A 20,000-nucleotide genomic window follows, 5' to 3' on the forward strand; every position below is an offset into this window, starting at 1 on the left:
ATGGAAGGCAAAATGAGACAACATGTTTTTACATGAAGCGGCGATTAAATCTCAAGGACCACTGAACTTTAGCACTCACTTATCATAACTCATTTAGCACTCACTTATCATAACTCTCTGCCATCATTTCACTTGAGCCACCAGTTGTTTGAGCTGTAAAACAGACGTATCAACATAAGCTGCATTATTTTAATTCAAATATGATTAGTGAACGTAATTCTTGGGTTTCACTCACGTGGTCAACAGCCATGCTTTTCAACGAAAACAAAGAAAAAGTTTGCATAATAGTAGAGTTCAATTTCCGGAGGATTGGATCGGGACACCAACATGGCCGCCGTTTCATTGTTTGGGGACACAAAAATTTACATTTTGGGGCCAAAAATTTAATGATCTGGGGAGGCTCCGCCCAGAGGTCTGACCCCTTACCCTTTTATATACCATTTTTGGCAGAGGAGATACCCCTTTCCTATACCTTCTTTTGACAAATGGTACCCTTTTCGTAGACCTTCCATTGGAAAATAATGAAAGGCCCTTTTAAATACATAAATGACAGATTTCCCTACCCTTTCATATACTTCGACTCGTGAAATCCCTCCACTTTCGTATACCTGAAGCGTGAAAAAGGTAAGGTACCCCTTTTAGGCGGAGCCTCCCTGTATAGGCCATCATAGGGAGTAACCCCCCCCCCTCCCCCGCCCCCTCCCCCGCCCGGGCATGTTTCCTTCGCATAGCCTCCACTGTTTCTCTGTTCTTGCGTGGCCCGAGTTGTCCATTATACATTGTCTACCTACTCGGCTTCGTGTTTGCATTCTGTGATTACTCAGTCAAGTTTACCAAGCCGGCTTCCCAACCAGTACCCTAATTAGACGAAAAAAACAAATTTTACGCAGATGCCTTCGTACATCCGTCCATATCCCAACGAGACGAGATTCGATTTCATTATTACTGGGTTGCCAGTATGGCAATCCCAGTCGGAAAATGGGTGGGATTTGTTTGTTTTATTATTTTTCTTTTTTTTATTATTTTTTTTCCGTGTCGGTAAAAGTCTTGCCTGTCACTCCCCTGGTAAGTGGTGTCTTTGTATATAGAGCCTTCTGCGCGTATTTTCTTAGGATCGAGAGGGTAGTGAAAACGCGTAGATTTCTCTGGTGGACACAGTAGAATCATTAACTTAGCCTGAAATGGCGTCGAAAGTCATGTAACGCGAATGGCGTTTTAGTCGATCCTTAAACAAAATATACCCTTATGGAGCTCAATAATGGAAAGTCAGTTGGATAAACTAGGCAGGCGGTGAAAAACCAACACCTGGAATCCGAATCTCAAAAGCGACGAGTAATGGACTTCGACAACCATCTATCGCCCGTCGAGCCGAAATCAAAGTGAGCTGTATGTCTAAAATAATATTTTACCAAGTGTGCTGTTATTTAGAACACTGAAACCAAATGGAAAATTCTCTGGTAACTTATGGGTTCAACAAAGACAGAGAACGATTGAACGAATTGAACACCTTACGTGGATCTGTGATCAACTCTGCACAGTCTTCAGGTAAAAAAAATAATTGGAAATGTAACAGCTAAGAATTCTTTGAAAGAAAGCTTGTCGTGTATTTTGTGCTTCGTTATTCAAGGAAAAGGTTCTTCATGGAAACGGTTTGATCCTGAAATTTAGTTTGTTGCAATATTGCGCATATTTGACACGATTGCGTTTCTTCTCTTCACGCACGTAATGAAATAGAAGGGATTTTTGCCTCTAATAGCAAATATGTTGTTTCAAAAAATTGTTCGCTGGAAAAGGTGGCCTTTATGAATTCATCATGTTTTATGATATGCGAGCTTAAGTGGATAGTTTTTATGGCAATAGTAAAGCATTTTCTTGTCAAAATGAGGTTAGCGTCTTTCTGGTGTGTTAACTTAATTAAATCGTGAGTTTGTATTTGCCGTCTGCCGCTTTCCACTCTCAAAATTACCTCCAGAACCTACTTTCTGCGTAGAATAAGCTATTAGAATGATGTTCTTGTTTTGCATAAAGCAAGCTAACAGAATATGTACCTTGCTGAGTTCGCATTTGTTAGCGTTAATAGTATTCTCGGTCCGATGCTTCTGTTTTATGAGGGATATATTGTTTTGGTCTCCCATCCAAACACTAACCCCGCTGGACAGGGGGGATTAACTTCAGTGAACTTTGGTATGACATAGCTTTCAAAATGCTCAGAGGGCACGCTTAAACTTGTGGTAAGAAGAAGTTGTGAGGGAACTTGAAAATTATCAACATGTCAGCCCAGGAGCCAATGTTTCTCGCTTCTCTTTTATTTGTTATTCTTCAGAGACTGGAATGCTGTAGTTCAATACCACACAATTCAGTGCCTTCTGATTTTCTGTAACACGTACCACAGACAAGTCAGTGTATGCTTCACGGAAGCATCTCGTTGTATTATGAACGGACTGTGTTTCCACGTTTAATGACATGGGTGACGACAAATTACTCCTTAATTTCGGCGCGAAATTTCAGCGTTTATTTAAAATTTCACATGTGGAATTACAATGTTGCCATGGCAACTTTTCTACAGTCCCAAAATGGCGTCCAGGTTTGAAAAAACCCGCTTCTTATGAACGTAATTTGTCAGCTGTGATATCAATAGCTAATTAAATGGTATACTCGTAAAATTAGGGAATAATTTCACTTGTGTTTTGTCCAAAAGCAAATAATTTCCCGAGCCTTTAGGAATTATTTGATTTTGGACAAAACGCGCGTGAAATCATTTCCTAATTTTCACTCGTCGCCATTTGATTACCCATAGGAACTAAACTTTTGCCTCGAGAGAGGCTGGAACCGGAAAAGACATTTGGTATGTTAAAGCATACAATACCTGAGACTCGTCTCTTTTTTAACCAAACCAAGACAAATACTATCGCAATAGCAAGGCACAAAATGGCTGATAAAACACTCAAAGTTACGGTATGATTTTCTCCATCTGTATGCTCCGTGTGGTCTGCTGTAAGCAAATTTCACAAAATTTAAAGCAGTTACGTACATGAAATTTTTCTTAATATACTATTATTCGCTGCATTGGATGTTTGTTCTTTTGGAACAATTTTGTTTGTTGTCCCATCCCAGCCAGTGAGTGAAATTAAAGACAACGTAAACGCCAAATGGAATCCGAAAGAACACGGAGAAGTAGTTTTTGAGAAGGTGGGAAGAAAGACAGTCAGTCAGCTGAAGACCTTGTCTCGCTCAGAGAGAGAATAGTCAATCTTGTTTGAAAGGAACAAGAGATAGCTATCACCTGACTTCAGGCCGATCCGACATGCTTCGCCAAGAGCGTTCTTCAGTTGTCTGTGACATTCCTTCTTTTAATTTCCAAAAACGAATTTTCGTGTAAGCTTGTGATCCTGTCTTACAGTGTCTCTTTCTCATAACCAAAGCTAGCCTCTATCAGAAGCCTCCACCAGATTTAGTCAGTCGACAAACGTGTGGGGTTATGGGTTATATTCCTCTGAATGAACAAAGAAAACCTTCGAACGGTTCCTTGCATTAGGCCGAATACCGAGCTCTTTCGGGCTTTTTAGTTACTGTGTTGCATATCTACAATTTTTTGCCGTAAGTACACCGATTATCTCGTATACCTTTGCCCTACATTTTGATTCTTTAAGGCCTGGCCAAACGCTCGCAACATTTCAACGCAACATCTTGCAACCTTGTTGCATGAAGTTGCGACGTGTGTTGAATGGACTAGCCAAACGCACGCAACATATCGCAATAGGGTGGCCAAACGTACGCAACATGTTGTGCCCAACAATGTTGCATGATGTTGCGTTGAAATGTTGCGAGCGTTTGGCCAGGCCTTTATAATTAAGGACGGTGCCTACTATTGTTATTGCGCATGCGTTCGGCGCACCTCCTATCGGCGGTGCTTATCAATACAGGGATATTTTTGCGGAGTTCAAAACTATTCGGAGAAAGCAGAACTTAGCAAGTGCTTTTGGTATCCAAAAAGAAAAGTGGGGGTAACCATGCATCTTCATACGTTGCTTTGTATTTTAAAGATTTTTTGCAAATATTGTTAATGAATTATCCTCGAAAAATGCTCGGTTACCCCCAATTTTCTTTTCGGATTTCAATAACACTTGTTAAGATCTGCTTTCCACGCATATTCAGTAAATCGCGCAAAAATACCTTTGAATCAGTAGGCACGGTCCTTAAACCTCATATCAATGTCGAACAAGTTTCCTTTGTAACTTTACCTTGTGTAGAGTTTTCCTCCGAGTCAAAGTCCCCTGAAGGACTTTCCTTTGTGGAGTTTTCACGGTTTGACATCGCAGAGGCTGTACGCCAAAAAGGAAAGAAAATATTGGCTATCCGCTACCCTACCACCAGAATAGGGAGAAACATGTCACCCCATTATTTTGTTTTCTCTGGTAGAAAGAACATGTTCAAGCATCAAGTTTTTAGAGTAAGGAGACCTTCGTTTTTCAATAATTGCTTTTCGGACTCGAGTTTTCAGATACAAGCCATTGCTACGAGGGTTGTTCGTTTTCCCCCCCACCCCCCCCCCCCCCCCCCCCATTGGAGTATACAACAGGTGTAAATGCGTCACAGGTTCCCTAACCAAAATCTTTTTTTTTTTTTTCGACTTCTCAGGTCACTGTTACGTTTTTTGGGCACATACCTTGTCTTTTAGCGGTTGTGAATAATATCAACTCCAAGAGGTGGCGAAGAATCCCAATACGGATGCCTACCTTTGAAAGAGAATTTGGAAAGCCATTACTTTGCTTTAAACCACATGGGGTTGCTTTTAACGTTTTTTAAACAAATTTCATAATATTCAAATTTCTTGAAATCTTTTGACGAATAAAGGCATTCTGCTGAAAATACATAAGAGAATATTGAGAAATGGAAGACTGTGTTTCCAAATCCACCATCGACTCCTTGTGTAAAAATATTAAGTTTTAATGAAATTTCTTTTGATGAGTACTTTTGGTGTCATCTCTCTTTTCCAAATTACATCAGGTGTTGATTTGTAGAACAAAAGGAAAAGTCAGTTACTACCGCACTAAGTTTCCTTTGCTTCTTAAAAAAGACAAATGAAAACACAATAATGCCAACAATTGCCAAGCTTACAAAAGCTCGTTGAATCAGATTTTAGTTAATTAAAAAAGCCAAGGAGCTAAATAGAGAAATATAAAACCGTGACATCACTTTCATTGACGAGCTTCCAATATAATTTCCCAGGAAGTAATAGATTTTTTTTCATGCAGGAAGAAAACTCAAATATTTTATTATCATTCCAGCCAGCTAGTGCAAAATATCTTTATTTTTAATTTACTCGAGTACTCATGCAAGCAATGATAATTATAGCTGCATTGAAGCCACGCAACACGTACTTAATTGAAATTTAGAGAATAAACTTGAACACCGTTTTTGTTATTTTTCAGACGGAAAAATTGATTTTGTTAATAAAAAATTGTAATTAATGAACAGCACAGTGATGAATAAGTGATGATGAAAATACTACTTGATGGAATTTATGGTTGGAATAAATGAAAGGTCACGTACCCATGAGGAGATCGCGTGACAAATAATTGCCTCTAAGATTGCATCACATTCTTTTTAATGGTGAAGGCGTTTTATGCGCCTCGTCAGACTGCGAAGGCTCGTAAAACATGTCCATAAAGCGTTTTCCCAAGGCGTAAAAATGGATTTTGTCTCTAAGTTACTGACCAGCTCAACGGAGCATTGGTCGACATTCGTGCTAGCGTCGATCGTGTTACTCGTTGTACTTCACTTCGGAACAAAACACGCACGCCTTTTGAGGCCTTACACTCATCTTCCAGGGCCAAGACCTTGGCCCTTCTTAAACCGTTTACCCAACCTTTTAAAGGTTCGAGGTGAATTCCATCTTGAATTTGACGAATACTACAAGAAGTATGGCAAACTTTTCGTAATGACGACAGAAAATGTCGCATTTGGCATATCAGAGCCTGAGATGATTAAACAAGTGCTAGTGAAGGACTTCGATTCTTTTTGTGACAGAATGGTAAGTTTGTAATTGTAAATCATCAAATTCATCAATATATGCTATAGTATAGAGGAGAAGAGCATGAGTAACATTTTCGTGATTATTACAGCATTTTTTTGGTGGTTGTACATGTCCAAGACTTGCATTCTAATTAGTTTAATGGTTCATTGCGGAAAAGCTGAAACCGTGGAATTGCGCGAATTTGGAATATACACTGAGTCTCGAAATGACGTTTACTTTTGCAATGTCAAATGCCATACCAATAGGCCTTACCCCTTATGATGAAAAGCATCAAAATTCTTTTGTTGAGTGACTACTATAAATACCTTAAGAATGCAATGTTTCAGTAGTCACTCAACGAAACAATTGTGATGCGTTACGTCATAAGGGGTACGGTCTATTGGTAAAGATAATTTCCCATGCCACGGCCTCAAATTTCTGGTATCCTGCAACCAGTATTTCAAACCCACTTTGCCATCCTGTATAACTTCAACCCATCTTTTCTTGTATTCACACAGCTATTCTTTTAACAAATGTCTCTCTGCTTTTAGAATCTATTTGATTTTCCTGCTCCGCTAGACAGCTTGGTTAGTATGGTCAGAGGGGACAGATGGCGACGCATTCGCAATGTCCTTTCGCCTTCTTTTAGTGCTCTGAAAATGAAGAGAATGGTGCCATTAATGAACGACGCTTGTGACACTTTCATGAAGAAATTAGAAAAGGTGGCAGACAAAGATGAAAGCTGTGACATTCACAAGTATTTGAATTTTTCATTATTCATAAGTATAGTTTATATCTCTTTCCGTCAATGGTCTCTGATGAAGTTGAAAGCTTCTTTGTCCCTGGTTCACTTATGTCCATAAATGCGTAAAATTAGATTTACGCCCATTTTTGACAGCTAAGCGTTTGCTATGTATTTCCAGAAATATGTTAAGGGTAAAGGTTAGCATTATTTTTAGCTTACGGTAATTATGCAGCTGTTTACCCTCACACAAGGAGCAGCATTTGGGGGACAAATTCCGAGACACCAGTGATGTTGAAGTTGGGAAGAAGAGCAAGGAAATATTTTGTGATGCTTATTGAAATCTGTGTGCATCTAATTAGGGGCATTGTTTGCATATCTGCACAGGTTGACCAGTAAACTTCATCTCCCAAAGTACATGTTTGTTTATTTGTTGTGTTTTTGAATGTGGGATTGACTGACCAGTTGAAAGATTGATGGGTTGATTGAGTGACTGACTGACTGTCTATTTTTATAATTGATTAGTTGATTGATGACAATGAATTATGAATTAATCAATTGATTATTAATAGTTGCAAGAAATGAGTTTTTAATATGTATACATGGATCACTAGGTTTGTCCAGTCACTTACCTTTGATGTCATCCTATCAACTGCGTTTGGTGTCAAGTCAGAGTGCCAGACAAATCCTGATGATCCAGTTAATGTCCAAGTCCGTGATGCTCTTCGGTTAAGGCCTCTATCCATGCTTGTCGTTGTCTTAGCCTTGCTTCTGCCATGTGGCAAAAAACTGTTATCACTGCTGTCACCATGGCTGTTTCAGAACTTTAAAGGCATTTTGAATGTGGCAAACCAAGTGATTAGTGCCACAAAGGAACAAGGAGAGCTCTCTGAGAAGGTATAGGTATCACGTGAAACACACCAAGCCTGTTTTCAATCGGTGGCCTCAACACAACAGTCAAAATCGTTGCTTACTTCGTTGTCATCGCCAATGACAACAGAGGGGGGGGCAATCAAATAAGCAATCAAAACTAACGCAGCAGAAGTTACAGAAGATTGATAATCATTCTATTTTAGTCTCAAGGTCAATACCGGTATATAACCCAGCAAAAATTGCTCTGAGAAGTGGAGACACTCTTGAGTGATCAAATCATATCAAATTAATGTAGATCACGTACATCAAATGGTGGTTGTGGTGAGGGTGAAGACTGGAGTATCCAGGGGCAACCTAGGGGCAGATTAGAAAGCCAAACTCTCTTGTTATGCGGGTTTAAAACACAGGTCACATTCCACAGGTCAGGATTGCTTATAATTAGATACACACATATTTTGGTAAGCGTCACAAAGTGTCCAGTTAAGTCCAAGTGTCAATTATGTATTTACAACAACCCAGTGAACAGTAGCCTTCGTATTATCTGAAAATTTGGGTAATCGCAACAATTTATGTTTAAGTTGAAGAGTTAATTTTACGGGACACTGTGACATTCAGCAGGTGTGTTTTTAGATATCAGTAATGCCACAGTTGAGGAGAAGGGAAAGAGGCCACTTCGGGACGCTTTTTAAAACCTGCATGCATCTAATTAGGTGCAATCCTGGACATATTCGACCCATCTATGACGTTGAGTCCGGGAAACGAACCGGGGCCACATTGGTGGAAAGCGAATGCCGTAACGTCTGCGTCAACCCTACTCCCATGAGCGCGGGAATACGTTTGCGTGCATCTCACACCTAGTTTTGCCTTAGCTAGCCTTTGATTGGACAGGGTCGTGAGGTGTTAAGCCAGTCATAAAGTACAGCGATTCAAACTAATTTCGACGCTCAGTTGATTGAGTTGATAAGGACTTAAGGGTGTTAATCCTTCGTCAGAGCGCCAGTTTTCCGGCTTTTATTTCCCTCCTCCAAGTAGCCTTGTCAACCCACTTGATACCAAATCTAATTGTTTGACCTTTTTTTGTCCTGACGCGGCCCAGCGACAGTTCGCGTAGAAAGTCGACTCTTAATTCGTTATGCACAAAGAACAGCGCAAAGTCTTCACTTGTCATTAATTAACAACAATTTCATCTAGAAGCTTTGTAAAGGCTAATCGTTGGTTAACATAGGCAGGGAAAGCTCTAACCATTTGCTTGGGTGCATGTGTAGAGCTAGCATGAGGATCCCTCACTTGTCAGTGGAAAGCTCTGTTTATAACTGGATAAATCTTTGGCTTGTCATACAGTGATCGAGAATTTTGCAGCAATATACAATGCTTTATTCTGCAGGCTGTTACAAGCTTTTACGGAGTCGGCAGTTAAAGAATAGCATTCACAAAATCGTAAATGGCTTGAACCCAGGAGTCATATCATAATTAAAAGAAGTATGATCGTCCGCGTGATTGTAGTCTTGAGAGGAACTGTTTATGATGACCATTGACTGACGTTTCGACAGCCTGAGCGAGTCAAGTGATTGGTGTAACGTCAGTAGATGATATCCAGTCAGAGTATATATACCATCTACTAACGTTACACAAATCGCTTGACTCTGAAGATGATTTCCGTTGAACTTCAGCCAATATCATCTCAAACAATCTTTCTCAGGATTACACTCACCCGGACGATCGTACTTGACTAAATTATGATGTGACTCCTGGGTTCAAACCATTTACGATCTTACTAATCTAGTTTGGTTGTTTTTAGAACTTATTAGAGCTCATGCTAAAATCCAACACCCCAGGAGGCAAAGGACTATCAGATGATGAACTGGCTGCTCAGGCCATCGGCTTCCTGCTTGCCGGCTCGGACACAACCTCCATGACGCTGAGTTTAACGTGTCACTATCTGGCAACGAATCCTGAAATTCAGGAAAAGCTAATGGGGGAGATTGACGCAGTTTGGGTTGATGAGCATCAGGTGCCATCTTACGATACAGTCCGTGAGCTTCCTTACCTCGACATGGTCATAGCTGAAACACTTCGACTGCATCCTGTAGGTTAGTACGACAGTTGGCTCTGCTGAAACACATTTCAAGTTGTCTTCATCTCAAAGGGATCTTTCAAGTTGTCACTGTCTGCCGGCACGGAATCCATGACGTCTGTATCACCTGGCGTAACTGTAGCCGTCCCCACCCCATGAAGAAAAACGCTTTTTCTCGAAGGTAGATACGGCTACTCGTGGGCCCTTTGTCAGCCAACGGCAAAATTTAATTGTTTGACCTCATAAAGTGCTGTCGACACCTGTATTTTAGATTTATGAAATTTAAGGGATTTAGTTTCAAAAGCACAACAGAAAAAAATGTCTCGTCAAGAGAGGATGAGGTAAGAGAGCAGATCCTCTGAAACATCGGCCTTTTCCAGTGACGTAATGATTCAGCGACGCAGCACCTGATTGGCCTGTTGTAATGACGTAATGAAATTTAAAGATGCGTGGCATTGGGAACGAGAACTTAAAATAGCTTTGCGAAACTAAAAATAGATTGGTCTCTTGGTCTCGTAGAGTAATAGAAAAGACTTAAGCGAATGGAATCTATCACTCGAATTTCGTGTACTAGCTGATTATCTCATTATGTAAGCTGGCCTTTTTGTCGTTTAAAGCTGAAGGAATTTATTTCCTTTTTCTAAAATTCATTGAGCACTTCTGGCAAAATTTCGGTTTTTTTTTTCAAAACGCAGATTTAGCATTGCGTAAACTTGAAACGGGGAACGACTCACCCGTTTCATAGTTGCGCCAGCCTCCGTTTCAAGAAATCGGTGAGTCTTTCACTGAATAAAGTTTGAAATATGGGCACGGACCGCAATCGCTGTAAACGCAATATCTATAGATTCAAACAAGAAATATTACAACACTGCTGCATGGTCTGTTGATTTTAAAGTGAACTAGTCGTAATTTGATTGGTCTGTTGGTTTTCCATGCAAGCTTTCACAGTGGTCGCGTTCGTCCAATTTAATCTCTTGATGGGAAGAGACTGGTGAGCGAAATGAGTCGAACGCAGAGTAGTATAGTAATGGACTTACTTTAGAGAAATATTCCCCGATTTTAGCACAAAGTCAAAATCTTAGACAGACTCAAATTATTTAATCGCAATTGATACCCAAAGTAAATCTTCCAGCGGTGACTTGGAACCCGAGTCCCGTCAATCGAAAGTCCCGAAAACGTTCTTGGCGTCACAAGTCCCGCTGTATCTCAAGGATGGAGAGGTTCTAAGTAAACTTCACAATCATTTTTCTTTTTGTTCTCTCGAAAACGTGTTAAAAGACCCGGTTAATCAAAACAATGCGGAAAGTGGATGGTAGCTTCTTAAATGGCTTTCCGGGCCCAAAGAGTTTTCGGAACTTCGAGAAGCGGGTCCCTGGGGCCGGGAACTCGCCAAAAACGAAACTGGCTTTACATGTATTATTATTATTATTATTATTATTATTATTATTATTATTATTATTATTATTATTATTTATTTTTTATTTTATTTTTATTATTATTATTTTTATTATTTTTTTCTAATGTTCTTTGCTATTCATGTTGATTGCAGGCGGCAATTAGAATGATTGTTGAGTCTACTGCAATTGTTCCTTGATTGCAAAGACGAACTAATGCCCAATTGTTTGTTATTTATAGTGCCATTCCTCCTGCGTGAGTGCACAAGGGAATGCAAGGTCAAAGATTTGACAGTCCCTAAACAAGGAGAAGTCTTTATTCCTATTTACAGCATTCAAAGAGATCCGAACATTTGGTCCAATCCAGAAAAATTTGATCCGGAACGATTTTCACCAGAGGCCAAAAAATGGCGGGATCCATACATGTATCTTCCATTTGGAAGTGGTCCTCGAAGCTGTATTGGAATGAGGTTCGCAAACATGGAGTTAAAGCTGGTGCTAACGAGACTTCTGAAGAAGTACAGGCTGGAGGTAGCGCCAGACACGGTGATTCCACCTCGTGTTAAGACTAATTTTATTCTGACTATTGATGGTGGGATTAATGTTCGACTGAAATCTCGCTGCTAACTAATCATTGGTGCCCGCCAGGCAAACATTATTGGGCTTGTGCTGAATAAGGCGAACTTTTTAACTATACTGAACTCCCTTAAACACGACTTGAAGATCGTCTCAGTTGAGCAGCAAAGAAAGCCTGTTAAAATTCAGGCTTGAATGTCGGGGGTACGCTTTTTCGCAACGGTAACCGGTCGTTCCGCCCCAGAGTCGATCCGCCCCACGTATTATTGTGTCTAAGTACTCAGTTTTAATGATTAGAATTAGGGTTAGGGTTGGTTAGCTATCATTAAAGTGTCGTCAGAATACTGTGGGGCGGAAAGACCTGTATTCTTTGTAACTACTCAAGTTGCTGCTTGACTGCGGTGATCTTCAACTCTCATTTATTTCACTTTCCACAGTTCAAACATATGAACATTTCATATATTCTATATCATTCAATAAGTGGTTTTCACGTGACGTCATCTCCGCTATTTTGGTGGAACGAAAACAAAAGATCTGTCATTAGCTCCCTTTGTTTGTCCACCATAAATTGTACGTTATACCAGTTGTCACCTCAGTGTCACGTGATTGGTTGAAAATCACCTATAAACGCACTTTGTTATATCCAGTGCCAAAACATATTCATGTGTATGCATTTGCCGCCACCTGGGCTTTCTTATGTCCAGAAATGCAAGTAACTTGATACAAACCCAACACAGGGGCGGATCTAGGGGGAGGGTGCAGGGGTGCGCACTCCCCCCTCCCCTTCCCCGAGATGACCTGCGGCTTTCTGATAGGCCGTTTTCAAAATATCCAATCTTTAGCTTCATAGTGAGGCAGCGAGGACAAAAACAATGGAAACATGTTGGTTTGAATGTGAAAATATTTGCACATCATCCACTTTCCTTTCTCTTTGTCCTCTAAACCTCTCTTTCAAGCTGAAATATAATATATCCAAAAAGGCCTATACAACTGGTATTCTGCAGCAACGTCACCAGTCAGCTACGCCATTCCTTAGTGGTGCACCCCCCTCTCCCCCCCCCCCCCTAAGTAAAATTCTGGATCCGCCCCTGCAACAGGAAGTGTCCCTTTTAAGTCTAAGCATTTCCTACCTATTTTTTGACAATACGTTAAGGGTAAAGGGTAGATGTTGAAGTTTGTCCTTACTAGAGGAGCAGCATTTGGGCGACAGGGGAATCCTAGTATTTTATTCTCCAGAGCTTCGAGATGATGACTTTGTTTAGGACTGAGTTTTAATATATCGAAATTGGTCTGTTAACTGCATTTTTGTACATCTTTCATGGCTACTTTTAATTCACGGCGGAACTGAAACACAGGTCACGCATCACCAGTCAGTCACCATGTCACCGTGCTACAGTTACATAACAACCAAAAGTTTCTCTACAAAAATGTTGCTTCAGGTCTTGGGGTGGCTTTTGGCTTAGTTGTTTATCAGTGGAGCAGGTACGTCTAGTCTTGATCCGTGGAATGTGACCTGTGTTTTTAGACTTGAATCGCCACGCTAGTGACTACATGTAGTAACTAATACAATGTCGTTTTCTTGACGAGGGCACTCTAGGTTAATTCTTGCGTTCGAAATGTTTGGTGCAATGCTCACTTTGTTCTTTTGATTGCTGCTAAAAGAGAATTCAGATACTTGAGAGCTTGCAGCTTCCTGGGTGTTTTGTTCGGGTCGGCAAAAGATCACATACATCTTGGGAGCAAACATGCAGGCAAGAAGACCGTAAGAACTTAAAAGGGTTCCGGCGGCAGTTATGTTAGTAGCATAGAAACCTGTCATACCAAGGTCAACAGGATAATACGCCAAGGCAGAGAGAAGTAAAATGTACATAGAAAATGCAACGTATCGAGCTTCGTTGAAGTTTTCTGGTAATGTTCGTGCTTTGAAGGCGTAAATTGTGCAAACAATGGCGAGAAACGATGTGTAAACTGTTGTCGCGATCTGAAATGTTTGTCCGATGGAAGAGTGGTAGAGCGTACACGATAGCAGAATTGTGCCTTCCACCGGTTGCACATTTCGTTTTTGATGTGGCGGGTCCAGAGCAATCCAAAATAATAGAAGGACAAGATGTAAAGAGATGAGGGCCAGAACAAGCAACGATTGGCTCTTAGCTGTCAGGATCCATTTTTTTATTCTTTCGGCGACGATGTTGATTCTGAATGCGCCAAGTATTCTCATGGTCTTGAGTATGAGTATTGAAATAAACGTTGCTAACAACGTCGAACGCCAGCAAATTCTCAAACCGCACATTATGTTCGTCGGTTTGGCAAGAGATAAAATAGACACCGAAAAAGAAAGGAAGATTGCTATCAACAGTATGAGGCTCAATTCACGATTTGCTGCCTTTATTAAAGGGGTATCTCGGTGCCTGTAAAAGATGACAGCACAGATGGCAACTAGAGAAATACCAGCACTTCCAAACAGAATAATGACAACAGAGGTGGCACTTGACCAACTCAAGTGAATTTCAGGCAGATCTAAACATTCTGATCTACTTTCATCAGGGCGTTGTCCTCGAGGACATTCTGTACAATTCCAACTATTTGCCACTGTGCTAAAAGTTCCAGCAGGACATTTTATGCATTCAAAACAACAAGGTGTGGTTTTTGACTGAAACGTTCCTGGAGGGCAGTCCTCGTGGCATATCGATTTTGGAATGATCATGGATGACTGACTTTCCACTGTGTTCCACCTGATGAATGTGTTATTCAATCGGAGCGGTGTTTGTCTCCCCTTTTCCCAGGATCCAATGAAAAGCTTTACTGTATGACGTTGACCTGAACGGGCGTTTCCCGCCTGAAAATGCACAATATCATAGGAAGACGAGACAGGATCCCCAAAGCTATCGAAACTGATATTTCCAGTAAGTCCTTGAAAGTCCACTTCTCCAAGGTGCCTCTCGACCTCTTGTGGATCAACGAAGGGAATAGTATCAGGACATCGTTTTCCAGGGCTGGAAGTTTTTTCTTTGAAAGAGGCACAATTCTCCAGAAGGTACTGGTGAATGGCATGAGCGATGGAATAGACCGCGTCAATAACATACGGAATGAATGTGTCGTGTGTCGAGCGAAGTAACATTTCTTGGCAATCGTTGCTGCTATTTTGCCTTGCGTTTAAAGAACAGATTTCTTGATTTGTTCCGTTTAAAAGTTCCTCCCACCAATGAACTCTGTGTCTTTTTGATTGCAGACCTTGAAGAAGAAAGCTCTCGAAATTCTGCTCCTCAAAATAGCGAGGCTGTACACCTAGTGAACCATGAACGATATTTTGTTCCTTGTTTTCCAGACCTACAAACACATCACGTTCGGTTGCCAAAGCGTCACTCAAAATCCACGTGCGATCACTCAACTTCTGCCTCACTGCTTCCTTGAGAAACCGTCGACCATAGCTGCCAAAAAGCCATAAGAGCACCACTCGAACGTTCGGGTATCGTTTTATCTTTGTAACGGCTCTTACTAACTTGGCATCGTAGTCTCGCCGTGTAATGAATTCCGAAAAGGCAACGCAGAAGGTTTCCCTTCTCTCAGCTTCGATTTCCACGTTCCTTGCTCCGTTTCGACCATAAGAATCGTCCATTGCAACCACAGCTACGTAGGTCCAGTTGAAACGCTCTATGATGTCTGCCATGGCACGTGCTTGCTGGTCATCTGGTGGTGCCGTGCGAAAGAAATGGCGGTATTGGGCAGAACTTAATTCGTTGCTTGTCGCTGAGGGACTTACCACCGGAATTCCTGCAACCTGCAGTAGACTGCCCACGACTATAGCACTTCCGGAATCTATTGGCCCAACTACTGCGGCAATCGGCTGGTCTTTGTTACTCGTTCCATTCCATCCATTGTCGCAAACTGCGCTTTCGATGTTTGCACTGAATGCGATATCGTTTCGTCGCGCGAAATCGTAAGTATATTTCATCGCCTTTGCAGTGATTTCACAGTAATCGCGTATATCATATCCAAGGGTCACGTTTGGTAGTAGTTTGGGATCATCGTTGATTTTTTCAATGGCAAATATCATGGCCTCCACGTGACCTAGACCAATAGGGAAAAAATCTCCACAGTGACCATCGTCTCTGGAGTAGTGCAGAAGAAAAAGACCTCCAAGAATTATGTCACCGGACTGATAGGAACGGCTCTTTCGAGTATCTGCGGGGGCGCTTGCCAGACAACAGGTTACCGTGAAAATGACGAACACAGGTAACATTATCCGTTGCTCTCTCTCACTTCACTATAGCATCAGCAAATGTTAAAATACCTCTACCAGCAGGCGACACTGTGTGAAATAAAAATAGGCCATTTTCGAAATATCAATATTCAGCTTGATAGCGAGGCACAAAGGCCAAAAATAATAGAAACACGTTGGAATGAATGTGACAAATATTTGCATATCATCCACTTTCCTTTGTCTTTGTCCTCTAAACCTCTTTTTCAAGCTGAGTTATAAGTGGCCTATTGCAATAATATTAGATCTGGGTTAATGGTCTACGTACAAATGGCCACTCAGTAAGGATGCCCATTCACACATTTTTTTAAACTGTTTTTTTTTTTGTTAGTTATTAGTTTAACTGTAAGCAAATACCTAAATAATGAAAATTCCATATTTGGTCAAACATGTTCGGTAACAGATCATCAAACGTGACGTTTCATACCGGTCTTTTCAATTTCGTAATCAAGTGTTCAAAAGTGAAACAGCACTGAGAAATGACGGTTAAATAGCGTGTGTTTTGCCCATATTAACATTACTTTTTGTTGGTTTAATTATAACTTCCCTTACACCTGGCTGTATTCATTTTCAAAACAGGAACTTCAAGATCTAGGACGGCGACGTTACGAAAACGCCACCTCAAAATATAATTAGGCACTATAGTAATTCTTTCGCGATTTATTCCATATCGCTCACGTCGTACATTGTGGTTGAAGTATTTTCTTTAAATAGAAATTGGGTATTAAAGAGGTAAAAGAAAGACCCGCTGTTTTTACACAAACAAAAACAGAAATCGCGTGCAATGTCCTCCCATGGAGAAAAAGGGATTTTTCGATCTACGATGACGGCCACGGCAACGAAAACATCACCGTAAAATATAACTTTGTATTATCGTAAATCTTTCCCCATCATTCCATCTCGAGCACATTGTGAGTACAATGTAGACAAAGTATCCTAAAAATAAATTGGGTATTGGCGGTTTCAGAGTAAAAACAGAGAATGAAATGTTTGTGTGATCACTTTGTCTGCGTCGAAACCTCAAATTTGGTAATTTTCACGTCGTTGTTGTGCAAAGTACCGCAAAACTAGGTGCTGAGATGCGCACTGCACGATTTTGTTTCCCTCAATATATAGATAGCTAATAGATTAGCTAATAGGCGAAGTATGCTATAACCAGATTGGTATACATACGGGAGACAAGGAAATATTCACTGTTATACCACGTTGTCGTCAAATAGAGGGTTTTCACTCACGTGACCAGCAGCCATATTGGATTACTGAAACAAAGGAAAGTATTTGCATAAAAATAGAGTTTAAAGCCCCATTTACACGAGCAATTTTGCCTTGACAAGTTTTCCTTGACAAGGAAAAATTGCTCGTGTAGATGGGGAATAGTGGACAAATTTTCCTTGTCAAGGAAAATCTGGCGCGCTAGATTTTCCTTGACAAGGAAAAATTGTCAAGTCTGAAATTTGCTCGTGTAGATGGACAACAAGGAAAATGTGACAAGGAAAACTTGTCATATTATTCATTTACACTACCAAGGAAAACTTGTCAAGGAAAACTTGTCAAGGAAAACTTGCTAATGTGTACAGTCGGCAAGTTTTCCTTGACAAGTCCACTTGTCAAGGAAAAATTGCTCGTGTAAATGGGGCTTAATTCACGGAGGATTAGTTTGGTACACCATCATAGCCGCCATTTCTTTGGTTTGGAACACCAACATGGCCGCCGTAACGTCACGTGAAAACGCTCTATTGGTCATTTTACGTTGTTTTGACGAGTGCACGGGAGAGAAATGTACAAAAATGCGTGCCGTACGTGCAGCACGATCGTTTTTTCCTCTTTTAACCAATAATATTACTGATTTTTGGCGTTGCCGTTGCTGTAGCCGTCCTCGTTTCTTAAACTCCTAAAAAAGATCTCAGTGCATATGAAGATTTCAGCTTATTATATTTGAAACGTTCAAATCGCGTGGGATATTTTGGTGAAGACACGAAGTGCTGAACATCTGGGGGAATATGACAGGAAAAATCCAGAGCTATTTTTCGTCCACAATTAAGGCATATTAGACGTCATGTTACCGCTAAAAAGCCAAACACGGCTCTTATCAAAATAATTTGATGGAACATAAACCAACGGAACATGGGAAAATCTTTGAACTCAGCTGAAACTATCAATGAGCTTACCTCTCGGAAGTCTGGGAATGTAAACTGAAATTGATCGATGGACCTGCTACCTTTAACTTTACTTCCTGATGAACTGCTAAAAACCTGTGTTCTGGGTTGGCTTGGCGTGTTTCACAAAATCGGAATCGCTCTGACTGCGGATGTAATTAACTGTGAATGAGATCAAATAGGACGCAGATAACGTCTGATTGGGTTCTCCCTATTAATTTCTCTTTGAAAGAGAGTCAGAAAAGGGTTTACTGCAGATATCTATTTGGTTTGCTAAGAGGACAGAAAAGGGGGTCACGTATACGTCTTTTCAGCACAAGCATATAAGGGATGATAAAACAAACAATAAGCTCGCATTTCATGATTTTAGGGCTTAAGCGGTTGCAATCAACAATTTTATGCCTCGGTTTCGTTTTTGACAGCTCGTGATTTGCATTGAATAAGTTTTAGATCTGGTTTCTAATCATGGGGTAACTATCTAATAGAGGTTTTGCAGGGCAGCCATGTTGCATGGCAGAAACAATAGATTCTTTTTCCTATGGGAACAAATGTTCTTTCTAATGCAAAACATTTCCATTGTTCCTGCCATGCAACGTGACTGCCGTGCAAAACCTCTATTGCCCTTTTTGTGTAAATTTATAAACTGGGCTGTGGGCTGTGTTGGTTTAGATGAAAAGGCGAATCATGTAGCTAAATGAGTCGCTTGTATCAAAGTTTTCCTCTCGGCTCAGCAAAGACCAACATACAGCTGATGCCATCTGGCTGTAAGCTGTACTCCAAGGTCACACATAGCTATAAATGGACCGTATAGTGGCTGTCACAGGCGCCAATGCCCCATAGTATGCTTTCGGTTCGATCTTGTTGAGCTGCGTCATTGGTGTACTTACAACGGCGATTAGCAGCGAGACAGATATTATTATTATTATTATTATTATTATTATTATTATTATTAGTAGTAGTAGTAGTAGTAGTAGTAGTAGTAGTAGTAGTAGTAGTATTACAACAGTTATTAATTAAAGTTCCTGACTTCCTCGTAAATTAACATTTTCATGATGTTAAGGTTTATTGAGTCGTTTTCATTTTCATATCCTGTCTCGTTTTTCGTCTTCTTACCTTTTTCACTTTTTAAGATCATTTTGCGATCGCGACCGATTAGTTAACCCGAATACAAAACGTTAACTCAGGCGTCATTTTTAGGCCAAAATAATGTGCAAACATTATAAATTATGTTGAGAAAGCATCGAATGTTGCCTTTCATTATTCACTCTCAAGCTTCCGTCACACCTTAATTTACAAAGCGCTGAAACGTTATTTATAGTTTTCTTTATTTACTTCGTCGTTTAATCGTTTCACTTTGTTTCAGAACCTTGTTATCAACCTCGTTTCCAGGGTCTCCATTGTCGTTCATCGACAAGAGACCCTGGGAACGAGGTTGCCTTGTTCTTCGTTACGATAATTCTTATCATCATTGACCGAATGCAAAAATGGCCACCAACAAATTATTCTTTTGTCTTTGTGTTAATTAGCCTAACTAGCCTCTTTTTACAGCACTTTCTCCTCAGTTATTTGAAGACCCTGAGTGTTGGTCCGACCGCAGCAATATCTTTTTGCACACGTATAGAGTGCTTTCACTCACGTGATCAGTAAGCTTGTTTTTCCACCGAAACAAAAGAAAACCATTGAATGATAATAGAGCTCAATTCCCGGTAGCCTGCGAGCAGGCTCCCTCTCTGCGGTGGGAGAGAAGGAGAGCCTGCACGCATCCCTTTGAATTTTGAGTGCCACCTCCTGGTGTCACACTGAGAGAGCTGTCAAAAATTGGCCAATCAGCGCGCCCCTGCTCGAGGCAGAAACTCCAAAAAAACTGTAAAGGAAGGAAGCCTTCGCCAGAAAATCCTAACAACTACTGCT

The 20,000-nt window shown here is 40.7% G+C and overlaps 3 protein-coding genes across 6 annotated transcripts in view; 1 reads left to right on the forward strand and 2 right to left on the reverse strand.

Annotated features, from left to right (window-relative positions):
* LOC137983151 (fibroblast growth factor receptor 2-like) overlaps positions 1-4,929 on the reverse strand; it is an 11,239-nt gene extending 6,310 nt beyond the window's left edge. Inside the window, exons 1-4 of the mRNA XM_068830328.1 lie at positions 4,667-4,929; positions 4,242-4,364; positions 2,867-2,992; positions 105-153 (exon numbers count right to left, since the gene is read on the reverse strand). The gene's annotated coding sequence lies outside the window, so the exon portion shown is untranslated. The remainder of the gene's footprint in view (positions 1-104; positions 154-2,866; positions 2,993-4,241; positions 4,365-4,666) is intronic.
* A 641-nt stretch (positions 4,930-5,570) lies between these two features.
* On the forward strand, positions 5,571-12,334 carry LOC137982770 (cytochrome P450 3A11-like). The gene is made up of 5 exons (XM_068829921.1): positions 5,571-6,034; positions 6,568-6,773; positions 7,373-7,655; positions 9,430-9,721; positions 11,341-12,334. Exons 1-5 carry the CDS (start codon positions 5,627-5,629, stop codon positions 11,724-11,726), a joined length of 1,575 nt encoding a protein of 524 aa, XP_068686022.1. The 5' UTR covers positions 5,571-5,626; the 3' UTR covers positions 11,727-12,334.
* Positions 12,335-12,479: 145 nt separating this feature from the next.
* LOC137982768 (extracellular calcium-sensing receptor-like) overlaps positions 12,480-20,000 on the reverse strand; it is a 26,625-nt gene continuing 19,104 nt past the window's right edge. Inside the window, exons 1-3 of one of the 4 annotated variants that reach the window (XM_068829917.1) lie at positions 18,102-19,035; positions 17,107-17,192; positions 12,480-15,984 (exon numbers count right to left, since the gene is read on the reverse strand). In XM_068829917.1, the coding sequence (XP_068686018.1) occupies positions 13,216-15,915 (2,700 nt within the window). In that variant the 5' untranslated portion in view covers positions 15,916-15,984; positions 17,107-17,192; positions 18,102-19,035 and the 3' untranslated portion in view covers positions 12,480-13,215. Of the gene's footprint in view, positions 17,193-18,101; positions 19,036-20,000 lie in introns of those variants that run through there. The other 3 variants (XM_068829919.1, XM_068829918.1, XM_068829920.1) reach the window with 3 other exon arrangements.

Source organism: Montipora foliosa, chromosome 13 (genome assembly GCF_036669935.1).
Source record: "Montipora foliosa isolate CH-2021 chromosome 13, ASM3666993v2, whole genome shotgun sequence".
NCBI lineage: Eukaryota > Metazoa > Cnidaria > Anthozoa > Scleractinia > Acroporidae > Montipora > Montipora foliosa.

What these genes read in the sequence shown, in the direction of transcription:
- LOC137982770 (XM_068829921.1), top strand. Translation starts at nt 5,627, where the DNA reads ATGCGCCTCGTCAGACTGCGAAGGCTCGTAAAACATGTCCATAAAGCG. An exon ending in ATTCTTTTTGTGACAGAATG is followed by an intron (nt 6,035 to 6,567) that starts GTAAGTTTGTAA and finishes CTCTGCTTTTAG; the next exon opens with AATCTATTTGATTTTCCTGC. An exon ending in AAGGAGAGCTCTCTGAGAAG is followed by an intron (nt 7,656 to 9,429) that starts GTATAGGTATCA and finishes GGTTGTTTTTAG; the next exon opens with AACTTATTAGAGCTCATGCT.